Source organism: Rhea americana, unplaced genomic scaffold (assembly GCF_003343005.1).
Source record: "Rhea americana isolate MKP2758 unplaced genomic scaffold, rheAme1 scaffold_230, whole genome shotgun sequence".
Taxonomy (NCBI): Eukaryota; Metazoa; Chordata; class Aves; order Rheiformes; family Rheidae; genus Rhea; species Rhea americana.
Window position 1 is genome coordinate 302,656 of NW_028186347.1, and position 21,861 is coordinate 324,516.

At 42.9% G+C, this 21,861-nt stretch overlaps 1 protein-coding gene across 1 annotated transcript in view; it reads right to left on the reverse strand.

Annotated features, from left to right (window-relative positions):
* ROR1 (ROR family WNT receptor 1) overlaps positions 1–21,861 on the reverse strand; it is a 156,402-nt gene that overhangs the window by 19,545 nt on the left and 114,996 nt on the right. The window contains exons 3-4 of the mRNA XM_085306045.1: positions 16,104–16,391; positions 14,521–14,551 (exon numbers count right to left, since the gene is read on the reverse strand). Coding sequence (XP_085162171.1) covers positions 14,521–14,551; positions 16,104–16,391 — 319 coding nt within the window. The remainder of the gene's footprint in view (positions 1–14,520; positions 14,552–16,103; positions 16,392–21,861) is intronic.

Consider the following 21,861-nt stretch of genomic DNA (forward strand, 5'->3'; position numbering starts at 1 on the left):
CGGCCAGCTGCCGCCCTCCGCCTGGCCCGCCGCTTTTGGAAGCTTAATAAAATTAGTCTCTTAGGCAGCTAATCCCTTGGCAAGGACGTACCGAAGCAATTATTACTGTASGTTTCTCTTTGTCAATGTAAGAACGTTTTACAGTGTCTCCATCAAAATTACTCACTTTCGGAAAGCAAAAGCTGCCTAGAAAATCTCAACAGTAGCATTTATGAATTTAAGTATTGACCAAAAATAAATAAATCCTCTGCATTGTTAGCCTTTGAGATTCACTCTTTTTCTCTTCTTCAACGCTTCACAACGGCTCCTTCCCCACCAAAGCTCCCCGGGAAGCCACCGCGCATTCGTGCAAGCGGGAGATGCCGCCTGGGCAGGCAACTTCTCGCACTTACGTTCTGTTTGCCAAAGCTAGTTTAAGGTTAAGTGCTAGGAACCCTCCCAGAGAAACGCAGGCAGGGTGCAGGCACCTCCCGAACAGCCTGATCCGGACAGCAGGGACTTCAATGCTCCGAGCAAGCAGCRGGCACGAGGACGCTTCGAACGCCCGCGAGCAGAAGAGACCGGGAACAATAACGAGGGCTCAAGTAGCACCTTTTTTGTTTGCCTTTCCTTAACTCTCTTTTGTCAAGTGTCCTTCATTAAAAAAAAATTAACATTTTAAATTTTCCAGTTAGCATTGCTAATGCTGACTGTCTCCTTCACATCCGTTTACTYGCTGCTGGCCACCGAAACCGCTGAAGCACTGAGAAAACCAGAWTTTGCTGCACGATAGACTGCACGATGGCTTGCAGCGACACGGGGCTACCTGCGAAGCAACATCTTCCAGAACTGAGAGGGAATAACACCCAGCCATAACTGAGAACACCGCTGAGGAAAGCATTTAATTTGGAGCAAAAGACGATTTTTATGGCGTATCGTGCAGACCCCCTTGGTAACACGGGAAAGTATCTTCATTTTCAAGCTGTTTTTCCGTGCGGTGATTTTTCCTTTCTTTCTGTCCTAGGGAAGTATGACCAAACAACCCACCCTCCGGCAGAGGGCTCCGAGAGACCCGGTCCTCTCTTCGATAAAGCTACTGGCGATGGTGGGTGACCCAGGAGGGGCAACTTCTTGCAGAAGGTATTTCCTGCTTCCTCCTCGGCCTCCGAAGACTGCGATAAAGCTTTGAACGATCCCTCACCGACAGAAAAACTTGGAAGGTGCCGTACGTCACTAGTGAACACTACAAAATGGGGCTTCGGGACTTCTGCAGCCCATTTCCTCTCGCACCGACTCGCTCCTGCGCTACCTTGTTTTCTTAAGCCACAGCTTTGTTTCTGCTCCTCCCGCCCCTCTTCCCTCCTTCTAACATTTAATTTGTCTTATGTGATTCAGATAAGTCTTTCTTTTGGTGACCTAATATTTTAACCTTAAACCTGATGAAAAACAGACTGCGCAAATCCGACACTCGAGTTAAAATTGAAACACATGCCTCAGCACAAGTTAATTAAAAATAATACATGTAACGTTAGCTTGTTTAAACTATTATTTGACCAAAAATTTTCACTCATCAACAACTAGTACAGCCCACAACTGCTGCAAAAATACCAGTAATTGCCATAAGCCAAAACTCACTGCAGAAAGCAGCCGTTTTACCTTCTGCTTCTATTTGCAAGGAGTTTGCTCTCTGAAGGCCCTAGTGAAGACGCTGGGCCAAACTGGGAGGCCGGGCATACCCAGCCGCCTCTGCCTTTTCCTCCCGCTACCCCAGGAAAGCCCGTACGTCGCGACGTGCTCTCCTCTGATTTCTGGCTGAGGAATTAAAAGAATTACTAAATCAATTCTGACCTCCTTCTTTTTTTTGTTCTTTTTTAATGTCTGGATGTGGCAAATAAAGACGGAAACAYGTTCAATTTTGCAGGGCTGCCCAGCTGGAAACGCTGCAGGCTGAAAACGTTGTACGAGCAGCTCCGAAAGCAGAGCACAGCTTGCCGGCAGCGGCCTGTTGGCAGCAAGCACGTAACGCGCCACCGCTCCGCAGGTCTTTCGCAGCTCCTAACCGCGATTCAAGGTGGGAGAAATGCTCTTCTCGCTCCAAACCAGCAACAAGATTTTTACGAGGCAAGTGGCAGAAGAAGGAAAAGGTACGAGTTTTTCTGGACTGGTTGCCCRAGTTTGGAGGAAATGCGATTTATTGATATTTACCAATAAATTAAACTATCTTAACTGCTTTTTTTTCAGTGTTTTATTTTATTATTCAGTGCGGCAGCAGTTCAAAACAGTAATTTGGTAAAATKTTGATAAAATTCCTGCACCAGAATGCTATCACTTAATGCTAGCTTGCCACTACGAGGGATCACAAATTTCTAAGATACTTTGCACGTGATTACTTGTGTACGTTGATGCAAATTGCATTGAGACTACTTAGAAAATTTAGTTGTAACACTTCTCACTAAGGGAGCACAGCAGTGTCTGCCAGACTTACTACTTGTTACGAGCTTCTCCATGGAGCGCTGGGCTGAACTTGTGCCACTAAAACTTCAGCCATAATTCTGAAATTAATTGGTACTGATAAGCTCATATGCATGTTATGAGTTATATTAATGTGCTCCCTCACTAGAAAAATATTATTTAAGATAAAAGTAGCTCAAAGAACTGTTTCTAAAACTTTGTTTTAATAAAGTCTGCTGTGGCATGCTTTTGCAGTTGTACTTTATCAAATCTAAAAGCCGTTTTTTATCTTTGACTAGGTGAAATGCTGGTTTGTATCGATACTAACTCTTATCGTGGTCTGGTAATATAGAACATGTATTTTACAACTGCATAAAAATTAAACAAGGGTTACGGCAAACATCATTTTAAAAGGCATGCATATATACCATCCATGCAGCAATACGATTTATGCATAGGTTATGAGAGATGAAAATCAAAGGAAATACTGGTATTTATATACCATTGCTCCTTTTATCCAGCTGAGGAACTTTATTTTGGCAAGACTACTATTGCCTATTTCGTCCCACAAAAATGCCTTATATGCCAAGGATGGAATAACATTCCTGTATTACTCACACAGAGGAAAAATACGGAAAAACCCCACAAATGTCGATGGAGTTATTCTAGTTTTACACCTGTATGACTGAGACCAACATCTGAAGCAGCCACAGCTCTTAAAGCTAAGAGCAAACAAATTGCCAAGAACAAAACTTCCAATAAAAAGCAAATAAATAGTCTCCAGATCATTCCTTCACATTTATTACTACTCTCATTATTTTTATTTGCTCCTTTCAAAGCTGCAAAAGACAAGACACTCACTTAAGACCAGATCACCCATCTGCTAGTTGTGCCCAGGCCTAATCTGCACCCATCAAGGAGGAAAAGGCGACACCACCGAATTTTTAATAAATGATAAGTATTACCACGAGAAGTTCACAGAAAAGTCACACAGGAGAATTCTGAAACTAGCATAGCTTCAAACAGTAAGGAAAGGGGTTTTATTACACTTTTAAGTGCTTCAAGATTGAGAAGTTCTGCAATAATTTGTAGTTGCCCCTCACAAGATGGAGACAGTAGAACTGTCAATGAAAATGCAGAGAAAATGCAAAAGTGGTATTACGTATGTAACATCTTTTTACATATCAATACAACAACATAGCTTCTATTCCAAAAGTAATTAGAGAAGTCAGGAAATAGTAGCTACTAAGGTCAGATGGTTTGAAAATGGGCAGGTCAAGACAGCTTGTATCCAAGAATTTTAGCAGACGTTTCAGTGATCTTTCCACTGCTGCAGACTCGGTAATTTTGCAGGAAAGCTCTTGCAGTGCCAATATTCACTCACCTCGTGGGAAGACCGTCGTGCCTTTATGTCTGCTACTTTCCAAGCCCAGCCAGGAGATGGGCTCCTGTGAAGCCCAAGCAGTGAAGGATTTAAGGCAGTAACAGAGCAAGTGTCAATTCACATGAGCTTATGGGAAGGAGATCTATCGGACGAGCTTTGGTGAAGTCAAGGGTTGGAAAGAGAATAATGTTCATACATAAAGGCACTGCACAAAGATCATGGGCTGATGGGACTTTAGGAGTCTAAGGAGAAAGCTAGGAAGCCAGAGTAGAAGGTTCTGTTACCACTCTGAAAAAMCGGATTGCATGAAGAGCAGTTAAAATGACTAAGTGGCTACAAAATCTTCTTAGCTGACCGAAGGAGCTCAAAGTGTATTAGTATATCCAAGAGAAAGAGGTATGGTCATTGGGCCATGATCTATAAATACTGACTTTATAATAGGTTCATCTAAATAGTAGAATAAGCTACACAAAGTCAACAAGGGCAAGTGCAGAGTCCCACACCTAGGGAGAAATAACCCCATGCACCAGTACAGGCTGGGGGCTGACCTGYTGGAGAGCAGCTCTGCAGAGAAGGACCTGGGAGTGCTGGTGGACGACAAGTTGACATCAGCCAGCAATGTGCCCTTGTGGCCAGGAAGGCCAATGGTCTCCTGGGGTGCATTACGAAGAGTGTTGCCAGCAGGTCGAGGGAGGTGATCCTGCCCCTCTMCTCAGCCCTGGGGAGGCCTCATCTCGAGTCCTGTGTCCAGTTCTGGGCTCCCCACTACAAGAGAGACATGGAGCTACTGGAGAGAGTCCAGCGTAGGGCTACAAAGACAATCCGAGGGCTGGAGCACCTGTCCTGTGAGGACCGGCTGTGAGAGCTGGGCCTCTTCAGCCTGGGGAAGAGAAGACTGAGGGGGGATCTGATCAATGTGTACAAGTACCTGAAGGGAGGGTGTCAAGGGGACGGGGACARACTCTTTTCAGTTGTCCCATGTGAAAGGACAAGAGGCAATGGGCAGAAATTGAAGCACAGGAAGCTCCGCCTGAGTGTGAGGGGGAATTTCTTCCCCATGAGAGTGACGGAGCACTGGAGCAGGTTGCCCAGAGAGGTTGTGGAGTCTCCTTCTCTGGAGATCTTCAAGGCCTGCCTGGATGCAACCCTGTCTACCATGCTCTAGGTGACCCTGCTGAGCAGGGAGGTTGGACTAGATGATCTCCAGAGGTCCCTGCCAACCTTCCTGATTGTGTGATTCTGTGATTTTGAATAAGTTTACTGACACCAGCTATTTGCAGAGTAAYGTTTGTGATTAATTTCTGCTTAACGTGGCTCTTTGTTGGCTCAAGCACTAACAACAGCATCCCACKAACAGCGGGTCAGGTAACTGTCTTCCTTTCGCTCCGAGGCAACCGCACACACGTTTTCCTGTTAACAAGATCAATAAACTTGACACTTTCTGAAATCAGTGATTAACTCCTTTTACTGTATTTGAACTTGCCCACTTTTACTGYTTTGTACAGCGAAGGCCAGGGTGTCACGCATGTTTTTAATTATCAGGATAAATAATATAACACCTTATAATCTTCCTCCTTGCACGTAATGATTTTGTGATGAAGTCATATAAATTGTGACTGGCTCTAACCAYATACAGGCTGGCTAGGYAACTACATTATCTTTACAGGAAAAMTCGTTCTGAAGCTTTTACACTGCACAGCAATAGCGAAAGCGGCCTGGGCCAATAGAGATTTATTCCCACTTTTAATGTTTTTGCCAGCCAGAGTAAATACTTGCCCCCAGGCTCCAAGCACTGGTGCTCCTGGAGGCTGGGAGCCCAGGCACGGCAGCTCCAAACTAAAGCTGCATAAAGACAGGCTCTGTTCTGGCCAGCACGGAGCCCTAAGCACAGTGCCGGACGGGGGAGCGGGGCTGTTACTGTAATATTGTGCGCTCGTGGCCTTTGGGCTCAAAGAAATCCTTGCACGCCATTTAAATTGCTCTCGTGATTAGAGATGCTTGAGAATTTTTTTTGAAGAAAACTGTCTTAGATAGATAGAAAACATTACCTTTTGAAAACTGTAATGTTTTGTGCAAACACAGAGGTTCAGACGAGATTGCCACTGCACTCTTTTAGCAGCTCCATATGGGAATTTGGTGTTGGAGGGAACCTGGCCTCCACGTAGCCATGGGTCTGGCATCTGGGCTGAGCACGCGAGAGATGGTGAAACCGGGTGGATGCTCTCCGCTCCAAACCAGAGCCTGGRTCTCCCTCGGATCCAGTGACCATGCCAGGCGAGGGGCTATCCTGCGCTCTCATTTTGTTATAAAAACGTCTCAGCTTGGAACAAAACCAAATATTGAAGAYGCAACATTTTTAACCAAACAGAAGTTATTTTTCCCTGCCAGTCCTACTTATAGCCTGAGCGCGGAGCTGAGCAGCCCGGGGTGCTATCTCTGTCCTGGCTGAATTTCCGCTATTACCCAGGGAACTTCTGTCAGTGGGAATATACACAAAATTTGGCAGGTCTATTTGGTCTAATTCACAAGAGTCAGCCTACTCTCAGACTYGGACACAGATTACCAATGGTGCATTATGATCAGATTTTTTGCAACAGTTAAAAAATATCTGCACAAATACAGTGCACTGAAAGCTGCAGAAGAGCATCAGGGCAAGCAATGGAGCCTTCCAGCTGCTCCTGATTTTGTTTCCATTCTGTTGCAAACTTCAGAATGATCCTCACTTTGTCCCTTTCTAAACACATCAGGAAAATACACACACAGTCTGTAACTCAGGGTCAAACTATAYAATTATAGGATTTCTTTAAGTGTTTGCATAAACAATTTAGATCACCACCTTTTCAAGTGATCCATCAAAACCTCTTAAAGAAATGAAAATCTGTCCTCTACCCTCACTTTATCTAAGGTCAAACAAAGTCAGTGCAATGCAACTAATGCAACAAGGCTAAATGCAACACACTAAAAAGCGCCTAAACATAAAAAGACAYGAGATCTGATCCAGTATTTCCAAAATGCTGAAAGCCGAGCATCTCCTTGGCAGATAAAAAAAAAAGTTTCACATTTTCCCCTTCCACCAAATGTGGCTAAAGGCTTGTCCACCATAACACTTGCATGTTCTGCATCATCTGCCTCTCCTCTGACACCTGCCTGTGCATTGAGAAACTCCTTTATTGTATAAAACACAAAATACTCTTCAAATACCAGCCAGAGCATTGCACCAAGGCCATTTCTCTGCCATACACCTACTTCSTATATATAGCTGCTGCAGGTGAGGCCGAGCAGAATGAAAACAAATGCAGCTGTTAACTGCACGTTGCCTTTGCCTCTGTATTATAGTGATGTATTAGGGGGTTCTTGCTCCTGATGTCCAAGTCACAATGCACTTAACTCCTCTTCTCTCCCCACTTAAAAAAAGTATTGACATCGGTGCGATTAATTTACTTTCAGGCAATACAACTGTATCTTCAGCCCCTGCCAYACCCTCCTTCCAGGAAATACCACATGAGACAGCAATGTTTGTATTACAGGATAGATAAGGGTTCAGCACCTCAGTTAAAATTTGTAATAGTATTTATCAGATCCCGTCTCAAAAGTGAAAAGCACTCTTGCGGTAAATCTTGCTCCAAATTGCAGATTGGTTGYTTTTCTGTAGATTTTCCATAGTGTAACAGAACAGAACTGAACTCRCTTCATCAGGACTGAAGTAGCGTGAATTAAGGGTATGCTGCTTGTTCAGCTTTTTGCAGCATTGCTCAGTGTAAAACCAGTGGAAGATCCCCGGCCACAGGAGGCGAGAGCGATGACCCAGTAGCGCAGGTATCGGTTCCGGCCGCTGGAGCCAGAAGCTCATTTCCCTATTTTGTCGCAGGCAGCATGAGCAAAATCCGCAACGAAACACTCACGGGTGTCAAACCCAAGGCACGGGAGACCAACGTGATGCTAASTGCATCTAAAATAGCACAAAAGACCTGCACCTAAGGCATCCGAGGTGCGTCCTTAATCCCGCTCTGCCCCAGTTTCCACCTGTGTTCTGGCAGATCGGAGAAGGCACAGAGGSAAAGCATTCGGAGATTCTCAGATAATACACGTTTAGCTAGAGGAGTACCTTGAGATGGATAAAACACCCGAGAATACTGTGTATAACCAATTCATTTCACACAAGACACAAATACGGTTTCCTAACTGCTGTACTACCTCCACCCGGCGACGTTCGCCCGGCGCCGCTTGCTCAGGGGAGCCCGGGGCGTACCGCTCCCCAGGCGCACACCCCGCTGCCCGAGCCGCTGGCTCCCTGCCCGCCACGCGCCGGGGGCAGAGCGGAGGCGCGTGCGGCAGCTCACGCACACCGCGAGGAGCGCAAGTCCGCCTCTCCCCGGGAACRCTGAGCTTCCAGGCCCGGCCTGCTCACAGCAGATAATCCGACTCTGCGAGGCTGGCAGAACTGAGCGGGGATTATTTTCACTCGGGTGAAGTAATGCCGCAGCGGGTAACATGGTTTCCGTCAGTATCAGCCACTCAGACTTCATCTTCATGCCACTTGAGTTTTTGCACAAATATATTTATGTTGGCCTCCGCGTGGAATATCCCACCTTCAGCTTGCGTCTTAGCTCCTCCACGCCTTAGGTACAGCCTTCGGCGTCAGCGCGCAGCGGGGCTATAAAAGGTCCAGCGCCGAAACTCTGGGGATTTGCCTTCAGTCCGCGTTCAAAATTTCCACAGTCACTAAGCAACACTGAGGCAGTTGCTGCAACAGYGACAACATCTGCTCTAGGGCTTGAAATCAATGCGGCTCATTCACCAGCGCCTGGGCTCGAGCACGGAGCAGCTCCGGGGGCAGCCGGCGGGCAACGGGCAGCAGTGGCAAAGTCGGGCTGGGGGGCTCTGCCGTGAATCTGCGCTTCGCTCTTTATCGGTGGTTTTTCTTCCATAAAATCTAGCTGCTATGGTCAAAAGGGAAACCTTACCCTTTGAAGCCCTCGGTCGCGCACACAGTTGGCCAAGGCTCACCTGGACGCTAGCCAGTGGTTAGGTATTTTCTTGTTGAAGAGAACCATGCTGACATCCAGCCACAGAGAGCCACTGTATAAAAGATCTGTTTTACTAAAAAACCCAGATGTGTTTAACTAAAAAAAAAAAAAAAAAAAGGAGAAGAAGAAAAAAGTCTTAATCGCTGAAGAAGAGGATGGGAAAATCCTGTGGGGTTTGTGGGTTCACAAACCTTGCAAGCTATTTCCGGGAATCACAAACCCCATTTAATTTAATGAATCAAACACTCCTTAAAATTACAGCCCTCTCCTTTCCTCTCCTCTCTGCTCTTCTCCTCATTCCCACAAACCCCCCCTCCCCATATTTAGGTGACACATAGAGAAGGCTCCACTAAGAACAAAACGACTGTTCAAGAGCAACGCTGACCCAAGGAACGCATGTGCTCCGCGTGGCAGTGCCAGGGTGGGGTATACGCATCGAGCCCGATCCACTTTCACGCTACTGTCTCTCCGCTGCACAGCAAGCACCACAGATCTAAGAGCAATAATGTTGATGAACTAGACATTTATCGCCTTCAAAATCTAAAACGGCATGTCTCACGAGCTTCCAGAACATTTGCAAGGAGRTGCCACACTACATTTGCAATGTTTCCACTGTAATGAAGGTAAAAGTCCACTTTGGCACATGGAATATTTCATCTGCAGGTTAAGATTTCAAGAAAATGTGTTCATTATGCCGTACGTTGTCTGTGTTTTTTTGTATAGCTTGCAGAGCTTCTAGTCAGTATTAAATTGGACCATGTCAAAATGCATTTTTTTCTTTTCCCACTAACGCTCTCATGACAGTCCCTGAACACAGTGTGCTCTATCATCTCCTCTAGTTTCAGTTATCTGCACCTATGTTTTTCCTGGAGTACATGAATGCAAGTTCAAGACAAGCATGAAGCCATCACTCCAGATAGTAGAGATGACAGGGGATGAGAAAAGAGGGCAAAAATCTTGGARAAGTCTGGACATATTACCATTTTCCCAGGCTAAAGTATCAAGTGTTATAAAATCATAATCTCTAATAATCTCTTACTCTCTATTGTTACATTAAATTCTCTTSTCTCCTGCAATCTGCTGCACTCTGGCCTCAGTCCTTTCAAATTTCTGTCTCTGTAGCAACCAAACAGACCTGAGATTAACAGCCACGCTTCCAGGTCCTTCAAGAAACAAACCTTGGCATGGACAAAGGATAAAAAAGGAAGTTTCAAATTGATGCCATCTTGGATGTCTGTAAAATCTCCTTACGTCACATCTTGGAAAGAAAAAGTATCTTGGAATCTCTTAGTTTTCTGACCGGAAATGTGAAGCATGGGTGCTTCAAAATGCTCCTTTTGATCTTCTTCAGATTATTCATTATTAATTGGTGAGGTCCTTTTCCACCATCAGCCAACAGGATCTGGCTTATCTGCCAGAAGGGGGTCCTCACCTAGACTCCAGGCTGTGGTCTGGGTGGAGGTGCCCTTGACACCATCCGCTTYGTGGAAACTATGTAAGTAGTCCTAAGAGCCGGAAGGAGAGCATGGCAGCCCAGCTCTCAGGCAAGCATCCGAGTTACAGGGCAGACTCGTTCTCACTCTCCCCACAGCTCCAGGAGCTGCTTGTAGCTGCCTGCGTATCTGTAGCACCTTCTTTCACAATGAAAGATAAAATAATGATTTATTTATAAAGCAGGAGTGTGCATTCTTATTTTAAAGAAGCTTTCTCAAGCTCTGTTACACATGTGGAGAACCAGAGCACATCAGAGGAATGTAACCTCGCAGCCTTGCAGATAAGGCTTTAAAGCCGACCTTTGCAAAACACAAGAGAGTTAAAGGAAGGACATTCAGGTCAGCCGGTGTTTCCGAGAGGAATACCTTGGTTTCGTGACTTCCGTATGGACCGTAATGGTATGTTTCTGCTGGAGTTGCTCTTATTTGCTCGTAACCAGTCGGTCAGTGGTTACAGACATTTGGCTCTCGCTAACTCCAGCAGTATTTCAGGAARGCAGAGACAATAAGGATGTAACATACACGTGAATTGTTATGTTATCTAGTTGTGCCTGTCTTCTTTTACACAAGTTTTCCATTTAACCTTTCGATGTKTAAGCAACAGTCGGACCATTTATTTTTCTGCCATCACATCACGGCAGAACTCTACACCTATAAATTATGAGAAGAAAAGTGGAGAGCATATGGATCTTTTTAAAAACATGATCCTCAAATTAAATCCCTAAATGATTAGAATCTTCTACTCAAGGTAGATTAATAAAGACAACATGGGAAAAGCATGCCACTAGGAAAGGCCACCACTTTCCATCTATTTGGTTGATCGYGTTATCATAAGAGAAGAAACACATGTTGTTAAGGCACAAATACCACCAAAGTGACATTTTTCGTGTACACAGCATTCTTCAAAGTGCTTTCCAGATTTATAYTCAGTTTAACCACTAACTCTATGACAATGTACATAACTGTGCATTTGTTCACAGCGACACCAAGGGTCAGTCTCCACAACAGGAGAACGTTAAATGTAAGTTCACATGAACGTYTTCCGGGAAACTGAAACCAGCCAAACACATGGACCCACCGTCGGTTTATCCAAAGCACCAGGACTAACGGCCTAGCTTTTGAAAAAACGGCACGAGCATATTTTATGACCCAAGTTCCAGGACCCTTCCTGAAGAGAGCAATTCCCCAGAGGATCCCCTTTAGTCTTAAATGACGGGTATGGAGGTCAGCCGTGCACTAGATCTGTCGCTCTGGAACTTGAAAATTGAGGCAGGCATGGGTGGRTTTAGTTTTCACAGATGAAAGCAGGTGTTTCTCACGCCTATACCAATTGCTCTTCTAACAGCAAAGAAGAGTCCTAAAATGGCAACAAGACTATGAAACAGCATCCGAGGCTGAGGGCTAACGCCTTCAACGGAGGAGGCTCTTTCAGAGAACAGGCTCCAGGTTCTCTTCRTCTCTGAAGATTTTTTCAACTAAAATATCAAAAAGGTAAGGCAACCAACTCTAGAAAAACTTAAATAAACTTGTCCTCAACCCCCCAAAATTTATCAAAGCTGGATAAAATGCTCTGTTCCCCTACACTGAAGAGCAGTGCTGCCTTTAACTTGGTATTGCTGCAAACAGTTTTTTTGTGACACTTACCTACGTAATGTGGAATTTCTCTTACCACAGGCACTTCAACCCAAATTTTCATTAATTTCATTGTTAGTAGTTTGTTTGCCAACTTGTCCAGGGAGCAAATAACGTATGAGTAGGATATACACTTCTCAAGATATTTTTTGCATGAGAAGAATAATAAACAGCTAGAAATAGAACTGGAGGTAATGTCCAATTTCACAGCACATAATTTCTCTTCACTGTTTAGCTTAATACAGTTGGAATGAAACTTCTGCTGATATCCATAAGGTTGTTGCAGTCATGCCTCTGATAGCAGCCATGAACAGGGTTCAAGACAATGTACACAGTTTTTTTTTACTCTAGTATGAATTCCAAGTTTAATGTTTTTTTCATGATTTTCTTCCTAATTCTCTTAATTCATAAATTTAATCTGGGAAGCTTCTACAGGAATGTAATTGTTCGCTATTCAATAAAAAGGAGTGCCTGTGCACATTTCTCTGGATAGGTTTCCTGCAATGTTTAGTACAATGTGACCTCTCATTAGACAGAGCCTACAATTTTCCAGGGTAATGAAGTGTGATTAAATATCTTTTTTTTTGGTTGCAAAATTACAAGGCATAGGGATAAAATCAACTTTTGAAGAGGAAGTCTCACTTTATTTTCATCTTCCTTCCACATTCTTTGTATTTGTACTCATGTAAAATAATGGTCAGGGCATGCTGAACACAAAACGAAAACAGGGATTATTAAGCTGCTTACACTGCCTAATTTAATGCCTGATATGGTTCATATGGAAATCAGTGATTATTTTTTCCCTTGATTTATGGTCTTTGAGTATAGAATAAGGCAGAGACATGTTAAGATACTGAAGCTAGAAGAAGGCTGGTTAGGTCAGGAGATGTGTAATAACTTTAGTGTGACATTACTTTAACATTAAGCATTAATATGTGTAATCCTAGTCTCTAAACTAGCAGTAGTCTCAGGAGTTTGGATTTGTCTCCATGGCCTGAACGAAGCTGTGCTGACACTGCCATTGAGCTCAGTCCGTCCCTCACTGACCTACCGGGACCATTTGCAGTTACTTCACCGTAAGAGGGAGAGCTGCTGGCTGGTCAAGTTCTGGTTCTTCCATTGTGGAAAAAAAAGAAAAAGAAAATCCTGCCAGAAAGAGAACGGAAAAGGTTTCCGTATCTATTTTGTGTACAAAAGAGTCAAGCACGTCTGAACAGCCTGAACAGTGAAGTTCTAGCATAGCCTTCCTTTGCTCTCTGTGCTCAAACCCTCTCCTGTAGGCTTTTCACAGCCAAGGGCATGTTGCCCAGCCTTACAAATTTTAGAAACCCCAAACTAAGCAGGAATAAACACAGAATCTGTCCCACAAATCACTAATTAACTCTCCAAACTGCTAAAGAACATGACAGTGCCCACTTCGTGCAGCCCTGAGAAGCTCCATAAAGCTTCGCTCCTCCAAACGCCACAGCCACAAAGAGGAGCYGACGGCGAGCGGAGAGCTCCCCTTCCCAAACAAACTCCAGCTGCTTCGTTTCAGTTACCTTCCAAAGGAAAGACAAAAACACATTTTATGATGTTCCATTAGAGGGCATCCTAGTATGTCCTTTTGCGGGTAGGTGCTTTCCCTACTTTGCCCTCTGCAATACTTTGTGAACTGTTTTCTAGAAAGACGATCAGGAGCATTCACATCCCCAAACTTTCACATCCCTCATATTATATTAATAGTTTAATTTTCTGTTTTAGTTGATACTGTATTTCTTCTCTAATATTGCAGCTCCACTCATTAGGTCAGGTTGGTTTTCAGTATTGTTCCACATATGTAAGATGATAATAAACTGGACATGCAATCACCAAATTAATTCCAAACCTAAGAACAGTAGAAGATCTGACCTGAAAACATTAAGTGGCTATAAAAAGGTTAGTAACTTTGATCATATATCTTGAAATCAGAGGAGAAGATATACATGTTCTCAAAACCTTCTAAACACAATCTCAGCTGCCAAAAGCCAACAATGTGCTAACTGCCAAGAAACAACAGTATGGATGCAAGAGTGGAAAGGACACCTAAGCTGCAAGGTGCAAGACAACTGCTGTTAAAGCAGTCACTGCTCCCAGCCATGCACTTGATCTTTAAGAAATCAGTTTGATGACTTGAGCTTACTGCCATCAGCCCCATTAAAATCCATAGAAGCCCTCCAGGCAGTAAAAACTACATTTAGCAATAAGTATTTTCACGAGTGGGCTGTGATACATATGCAGACCAGTTTCTGCTCATACTCTATATGCTACATGCACACTGAAATGGTTCAGAGACTGAACATACCAGATGATCTAAAGAAAATATTGGAAATTACGAAATCTGATGTAAAGAATAGGAGCCAAAATACTACGAAAATTTATCTATGAGACAGATAATACTGTTACCATAAATTACCATACTATCTGACTTAAAGTGGAATGTAAAAGTTCTTCTGTCATACAAAGTGAAAAATGAACATCTGACTGCTGAAAAGCAAGATTAATGAATCAGTATAACAGACATGAAACAACTTACGATGATCCTGGACTTGCTGTTGGTGGGGGACCTGGAAAAGTGACAGAATAAAAACAACAGGATGAGTTATGGTGAGGTAACAAGTCGGAAGCTTTAGAAAACCTTTTAAAAGATAAAAGTAACAGTCTGTCATGTTGAATGTGGTTTATGTAGTTCAACAGATGATTCGCAGTTTCTCAATATCAAGAACAAGGCTGTATCCTGTAGCAGTGATTGTCTAAAAAAATGCCAGATAGGTGAGGCACAGATCCTGCAATTCACTTGGTGGCTGGGGCCATCATGAAAAAATTATAGCAAACACAGTCTGCACAAAAGCACACAGCCTGCAAACTACAGCCTGCACAAAAGCAGGCYGTAGTTCTCACCAGGAGAAATCAGCCCCCTATCAATCTTCATAATTCCTCAAGGAATTTGTCCTAGGCCTGATTCAAATGTGATGATCAGGTTTCCTTGGAACTCGGCGGGCTCTGGMTCAGACCATTTCATTGCTACTCTGCTTTGTGCTTGCTTTCGGCAAATATTGGACGGGCTGAGAATGTACCTTCAGTGAAACAGCACCGACTGAAGAGTCTGCTGCAGCACTTTTAAGGGGAATTCACACAAACAAGCATTTTCTCTAGAAATCTGATTGTAAGATTAAATTCGCTCCAGTCAGAAAAAAAGAAAAATATTAGGTGTTTTCTACAAAAATGTCAGGTGTTTTCAACAGAAGTGTCCACAAAAGTATCATTGTCCAGATAAAAATCTCCCAAATTTCAGACAGAAGCTACAGGACAACAACTGCTTTAAGAGGATGCCCAAATAATACTTTTGTAAGAAACAGAATACAGAAAAATCTAGGAAATGTATGGAAAAAAGCTATGAAACTCATCAAACACATCACTTATTATGTGTTATTTGTCCACTTCTAAAGAGGATTAACTGGGACTCCACGCAAACATCTTCAGCTCCACGAAATCTTTTCTTCTGAATGTGGGCATGGAGGAGACGACGCACAAAATCTGTTTCTTGTTTGGCATCTTTCCAGTCATAAGATCAGCTCTGAAGGCAATTATCTCTATATAAACTTTGACTTGGAAGAAAAAGTGCTTATTTTAACTGAAAGGCATGTATGTGTGTGTGTGTGTGTGTGTACATATATCACTAATGTGCCTCCAATTTATTCTGTAATGAACATTTGCATTCCACTTCCAATCTTTTACATGCTTAAAGTTCTCATATACTACGGAAAAAGAAGGTGACTCAGGCACTTGAGAATGAAGTAGATTTTCTCACCTGGCCTGAATCTGCTCAGGTGGGATATGTTTAGTTCCCTCAGTATTTTGATCCTACTTTCAACAGGCCCTTATATAATAAAAGTCATTACTGCAGCTGGTGACACGAGTTATCTCAGCTGAGCAACAAGAAACATGCAGAGAGGATAAAACTGCCATCCCAATGGTGTTCCCAGGAATAGACCGAATCCAATCTCGTACTGCTACATCTGAGCTGAACATTTACAGTAGCTAAAACAGAATTTCCTCTCCAGAACTGTTGTCCTGCACCTCTCTATAGTTAGAGCAGTTTAAAAAGCAAAAACTTACCAAATTTTACAAACAGCACACCAGTTGTAGAAACCGTTTTTCTGCCATTAGTTGCAACGCACTGGAAGTAACCAGTATCCGTAGTGTCGAGGTTCCTTATTCGCAATCGAGAGCCGTAGCTTGTTGCACGGAAAGAAATCCTCCTGGGCTCTTGAACGACCGGGGCGTCGTTTTTCAGCCAGCGTACAGTGGGAGGAGGATTGCCAGAGACTTTACAATGCAGCTCTGCGGTCTGGCCAAGGGTGGTGGTTATGTTATTCATAGGTTCGTCAAGTGTCAAGAAGTAATCTATTAAATGAAAAAAGAGTGAATAAAGAATTCCCACTTAAAATATGTCAGTTTAAAAAAAAACACTCCTGTCTTTGGAGAGAAACAAAAGAAGTGGCTACCAGATTTAGCAGAAAACTTTACTGAGGTTTCAGGCCCAGCAATAGATCCCACATAGCTTTGCATGGTAACTAAAGGAAGAAATCTTGGAATTTTCTTTGTAGTATAGTAATATATTTCTTGAGAACGTCTCTTTCTCACCTACGGACTCTCTACTTTCTCAACACCATCCTACTCAGCTTTATTCAATACAGAAAAAGGAGGTAACACTACTTTTCCACATTCTTTTATTTTTCCTTTTTGCTAACTAGTAACTGTGAGAGGTTCATCCAGGGACTCTTCACCTCCAGGCAAAACCAGATCTTCCCAAGGGTCCCCAGTCTTTTGGAAAACCAGCTGCTTATTTTGATGCCTTTCTTACAGTACTGCCCTTGCTCAAGTTAGGATCCACAAAAATACACCAATATATGAAATAAATCCCTCCAAAATGAAGATCTCGGAACAATTTTTTAATTGACTTGCAGAGCAAGTATAGACAGCATCCTGCCAAAGATTTTGTACACACCAGCTGTTTGTTTGAAGGAATAAGGATCATATCTAGGAGATGAAGGCTTTTTCTTTCCCTTGATCAGGATTTCCCTCGCTAAGACTGCTGCAGTCTATCTTCAGTCTGGAATAGGTCTTGTGATAGGTGCAAGTAGAAGATCAAGAATTCCTTTATTTTGTTAAGATAGGGAATGTTAAATCAAAATTTACAGAAATTAATCTCTCCTAATCCAATCATGAGCATTGCCTTCTTCTGTCAGGTGCTATTTCATTCTACATCCTTCAGGAAGAGGACTATTTCCAGTTAACTGTATTCAACATTTAATTAAATCCTTTAAAGGCAGCGAGTTGGATGGATTGGGTACCGGCAATGGAATATGTAGGCTTTCATCTCAGTGTCACAGGTTCAAATCTAACTGCGGTCATTAGTGGCCAAAAACTATTATCATCTGTTGGACATCTCAGCAGGAGGGGCCAACAATGAAAACTAGACTGTGCTTTGCTCCTCTGCTCTCGGAGCAACCCGTGAGGTCAAGAAAAGCCCATCAGCAAGTAAATTTGTGCTGTTCTGCCTATGCTGTGCTCTTCTGTAGGCACATCTACTGTTAACCCTGGCAAAAAGCCTTCCTAGCAGTATGAAAAAAAAGTCTGCATCGTGTATTAAAAGCAGCTTAGCTAACTAACTAATCCACTTCCCTAATTATTTATTTAATCCTGTCTTCACTAGCTACTCCCTTCATTAGGTTTTGTGTATATTAATATCTCTTTCCTTTCTATTTAATCTGCTTAGAATGTAAGTTCTTGCCCTCTGCTTGTACAGCGCTTCATACAATGCGCCCCTGTTCTCCCTGGGTCCCTGCGAGCTAGGAGAATAAACATTAAGTACAAAGGAGCTCTCCACACATTTCTTCACCGATCAAGTAGTCTTTTAATGTGCAGGTATGGATTTGAAACTGCAAAATGCTCCTGTTATCTATGCTCCCATGGATCTAATTAGTTAAGAAAACTGTGTATGGGGTAAAAAGGGCAGAGACGGCAGCCCACCGGTGAAGACACACAACAGGTTCAGTGTCTTTCACCAAGGGCGTCAGAGTGGGCTGTTAGTTCTCCAGAATCATTTCTGCAGGCTTCATCACAAGATTAGAAACGTTTCTGACTCACTGTCTTAATAACCTCGCCGGGAAGCATAATCTAAGTCAGCTCACATAGTCTTGGTTCTCTCCACAATCTGTATTTAATAAAATCACACTAATAGCACGGAACTGGATAACTACATTTAATTATCTATATAACCTTTCTATACCACACTCGTCTATATAATTCTTGATAACATTTCAAAGACAGTGATTCAGACATCTACAGCATAATACAGTCAGAAAACAGAATGTTGTCTGTGCTGTGATGGTCTTGCTGACAACCGACATAGTATTTTAAAGATCCTATGGTATACAGGAGGGGCAAATGAAGAAGTAAGGGTGTTAGGTAGATCTCCAAAGACTGGAGAATGATTTTAAAATATCAATAGCAACAGTACGACAGCAAAAAAGTGCAGCTGTAATGCAAGAGCCATAGAGAAACTACTCTGTAGGCACAAACAGAAACAGTCTCCGGGATCCAGATGCTTCTGACTCTTCTCTAAGYGCTCTCCATTACCCTCACCAGACTACTACAGAAGCACCAAAACAAAACACATATACTAAATTCAGCTTCATTTAATCCTTAAATCCGTAATTTTTGCATGTAAATCACAAACCAGATCAAGCAGCAGACCGTACGGCACCTGAGATGAGATCTAAACTGGGTAAGTTCCAAGAGGCTGGACATTTCACGAGAAGTTCCTCACAGATAGGGTAGTTCTGTAAATGAAAATGAACTGAAAGTCTAACAGTGCTTCCAAGAAATCTTGGACTGTTATTGCCACATACAAAATTATGAAAATTCTTTCTCTGGAATGCATGAAAGCCCTCAATTATTGCACTTGCCAAAAGGGGCCAAAGAGAAGTCCAATTTTATTTTTAATAGTTGTGTCTGACTGTCACCTATCAAAGCCCTTCAGATCTCCAGAGCTACTGCCACCGTCCGCTTCCTTTAAYGACACTAGTACAAAGAACATACAGAACAACTCCCCCAGGTTTCTCGGCAGGTCACCCCCCGCCCCGTCAGCTCCTCTYGGATGCTGAGAGCATTAACAACATTTGGAGGACTAGAAGCACAAAGGCCAGGAAAACTGGGGGTAAATCCTCCTTTCGGACTTTCAGTAGGCATCAAGTAGCGCTGATGGCACAGGATGAACCCGCTGCKTCATACCTGCTGAGGACAGCACGTCACCCGGCTGCATTTCACCGTGTTTCATTTGACAGGCTTCCTGACACTGAAGAGCTCTCTAGATCCCCAAAGCCGACTCTCTCCGACCGAAAGAATAAATTCTTAGAAACTTTATGGTTCCTGTGTGCAAAGTAATTACTATGTTTCTGAGAACTGAACAGTCTAGTGGCAACGGGCATTGGAAAGTCTGAGTTTTAATCCTGGCTCTGAACGGTCTGGGGTGAATCACTCCAGTTATGATTTTTAGAAGAGCCGAAGGGAACGAGACACCCAAAGCCAATCAAAATTCACATGGGATTTGTGCAACTAACTCCTTTTCAAAACAGCCTTAAACCTTTTGGCTCAATCTCTGCAGCTATAAAGTGAGGATAATAATCCCTCTTACATCATGGGGAGGCTGTTATGTACATTAATGAGATAATGCTCGTAAAGCACTTTGAGGGTGAAAAGTGCTATACTGGGATAAGCACTGTTAATATATTTTAAGTTAAATCTCAGGGTTTCAAGCACATAACAAATGCCGGTCCGTATTTTAGAGTAGCACTCTATAAAAAACATTTTAGAGACATTTTAAGTTACATAAGTTCAGGAGAACAGTCTGAAAAAATTCTAAATAAAATTTAGCCCGCTTATAATTTAATAATAGCCAAACTGATTTTTTTTAATTTGTAAAARCAATTTACTGCTGGGCCTAGACCCTGAACGCCAAGTTTCAGCCCACAGAGATTTTTTTTTTTAATGGCTGAGTTATAAACCCTTAAAAAATGCTGACAGCCCCTTTACTATAGCAGCACTAGCGGGTGCCCTATAATGAACTTTTAAATGACTTGAGATAATATCTGGAAAGCCAAGCCTGAAATATATTTCTGGTTTTGAGCCGTTGCCAATGCAAACACAACACATCATAAGTCATCTTCATGATTYCAAGCACATAAATTGGAGACACTGCATGTAAAATCCAAATATTAAGTATCCTTCATGGCGAAACATTTTGCTGGTTTGATGTTACAGAATAGCAATAGCTGTGCAAGAATGAAATGTAGTGCACTGTGTGTCCTGAAAGTAGAAAAGTGGGTGTATTTCCACAGCTACGTCTTGACAGTGTTAAATCAGAGCCTTCCCAGTCATAATAAATTCTTAAGTATTCTACTACTTTTAAGTGGAGCCCAGGTCGCTTTCAAAATAAAAGCTTGTCCTCTCTGGCCAAGGAATGTTAATCTCCACTGTGACCACATGGTTACTCTATCTTAAATTACCACAGGCACACCGTAGAGCAGTAACACCCTCTCTGCTTGGAGAGGGCTTTGCTGGCCCCAGTGTTTTCATATGCAGCTGCGTATGCAATGAGCCTCTGATTTCATCAGGAACTCAGAGCATGACGGGGGATGCAGGATAAGACTCTGAAACGTTCAWTTTAGGAGAATAATTGTTGTTTCATTTGTCCTTTATGTCCTTCTGATCTTTCATAAATTTCAGAGAAAGGCTAAAAGCAGAACCTTCACTAAAGCCACCCCAAACCTGAAAACAGCTTTACTCCAGGGGCAGCAAAGCAGCCTGGATCCCAAGTCAGCTTCCTATCCTACGCGCGAAACAAAACAGCGCTTTGGAAAGGACCATCAGCAAATGCTTTCTGCAGCAAAGTTRCAGATGCGAGGACACTATTTCCAACTGCTGAACTACAGAATAAGTATTCAATCCTGGATCTGAAAGTTCAAATTTGCACTGCAGTGCACAAAGCAATTCTACGAACCAGTCGGCGTAACGCAGTTCGGACATTAGTCTTRCACACAATTTATTACATTTATCTTTCTTGCAGTGAAAGGTTTAGCAACTCACCACTTCTTTGGCATAACATATGTTGACAATAAAGGAAGACAAAAAGCATCTGAGTCAATGACTGCAAGACGGATACATTCAGCGATTGGTAACTTAAACAAACAGATAATCTTTGTCTAAAGAGAAAATTACTATTAAGCATATCACAGGGGCTGACAGAATCTGCCCCAGACAGTACACTGCTACGGCAGTAAGTATTTTCACGCGTTCTGAGTTTTGGATCGCCACGTTAGCCCAGTCAGACGCTGCATTTGGACACATCCAGTACTCACATCTATCACCCCACTGACAAGGCCACCGAGCCCAGCCAGTTGGCAACTCTCTACGTGGAATTGCTCTCTTTGGAGAAAGAGTCGATGAGCTGGAGCCCACCCAGTCTGAATAYGCTGGACGGGTTTGTTGTTCGTTCCATATGTTCAATAAACTTCAGTTTTAAGCTATTCCAGTTAGGCTAAAGAAGGAATCAGCAGGATTTCTTACCGAAGTGCGGCAATAGACAGAGCACACATTTCTCAATTGGAAAAAGGATTAACCGTTGATTCCTTGATCTGCCCATAACTCATAAAGGACGACAGCTCCTGGAAGGCAGGTCTGTGYGTCTGATCAACAGAAGCCTTGTTATTAAAAGGGGCAAAAGGAAGACTACTAGCTGGAATTTCACTTATTTTAACTGAATAAAAGTAGGGAATGAAAGTGGGAAGAGAGGAATACYGCACTCGACCTA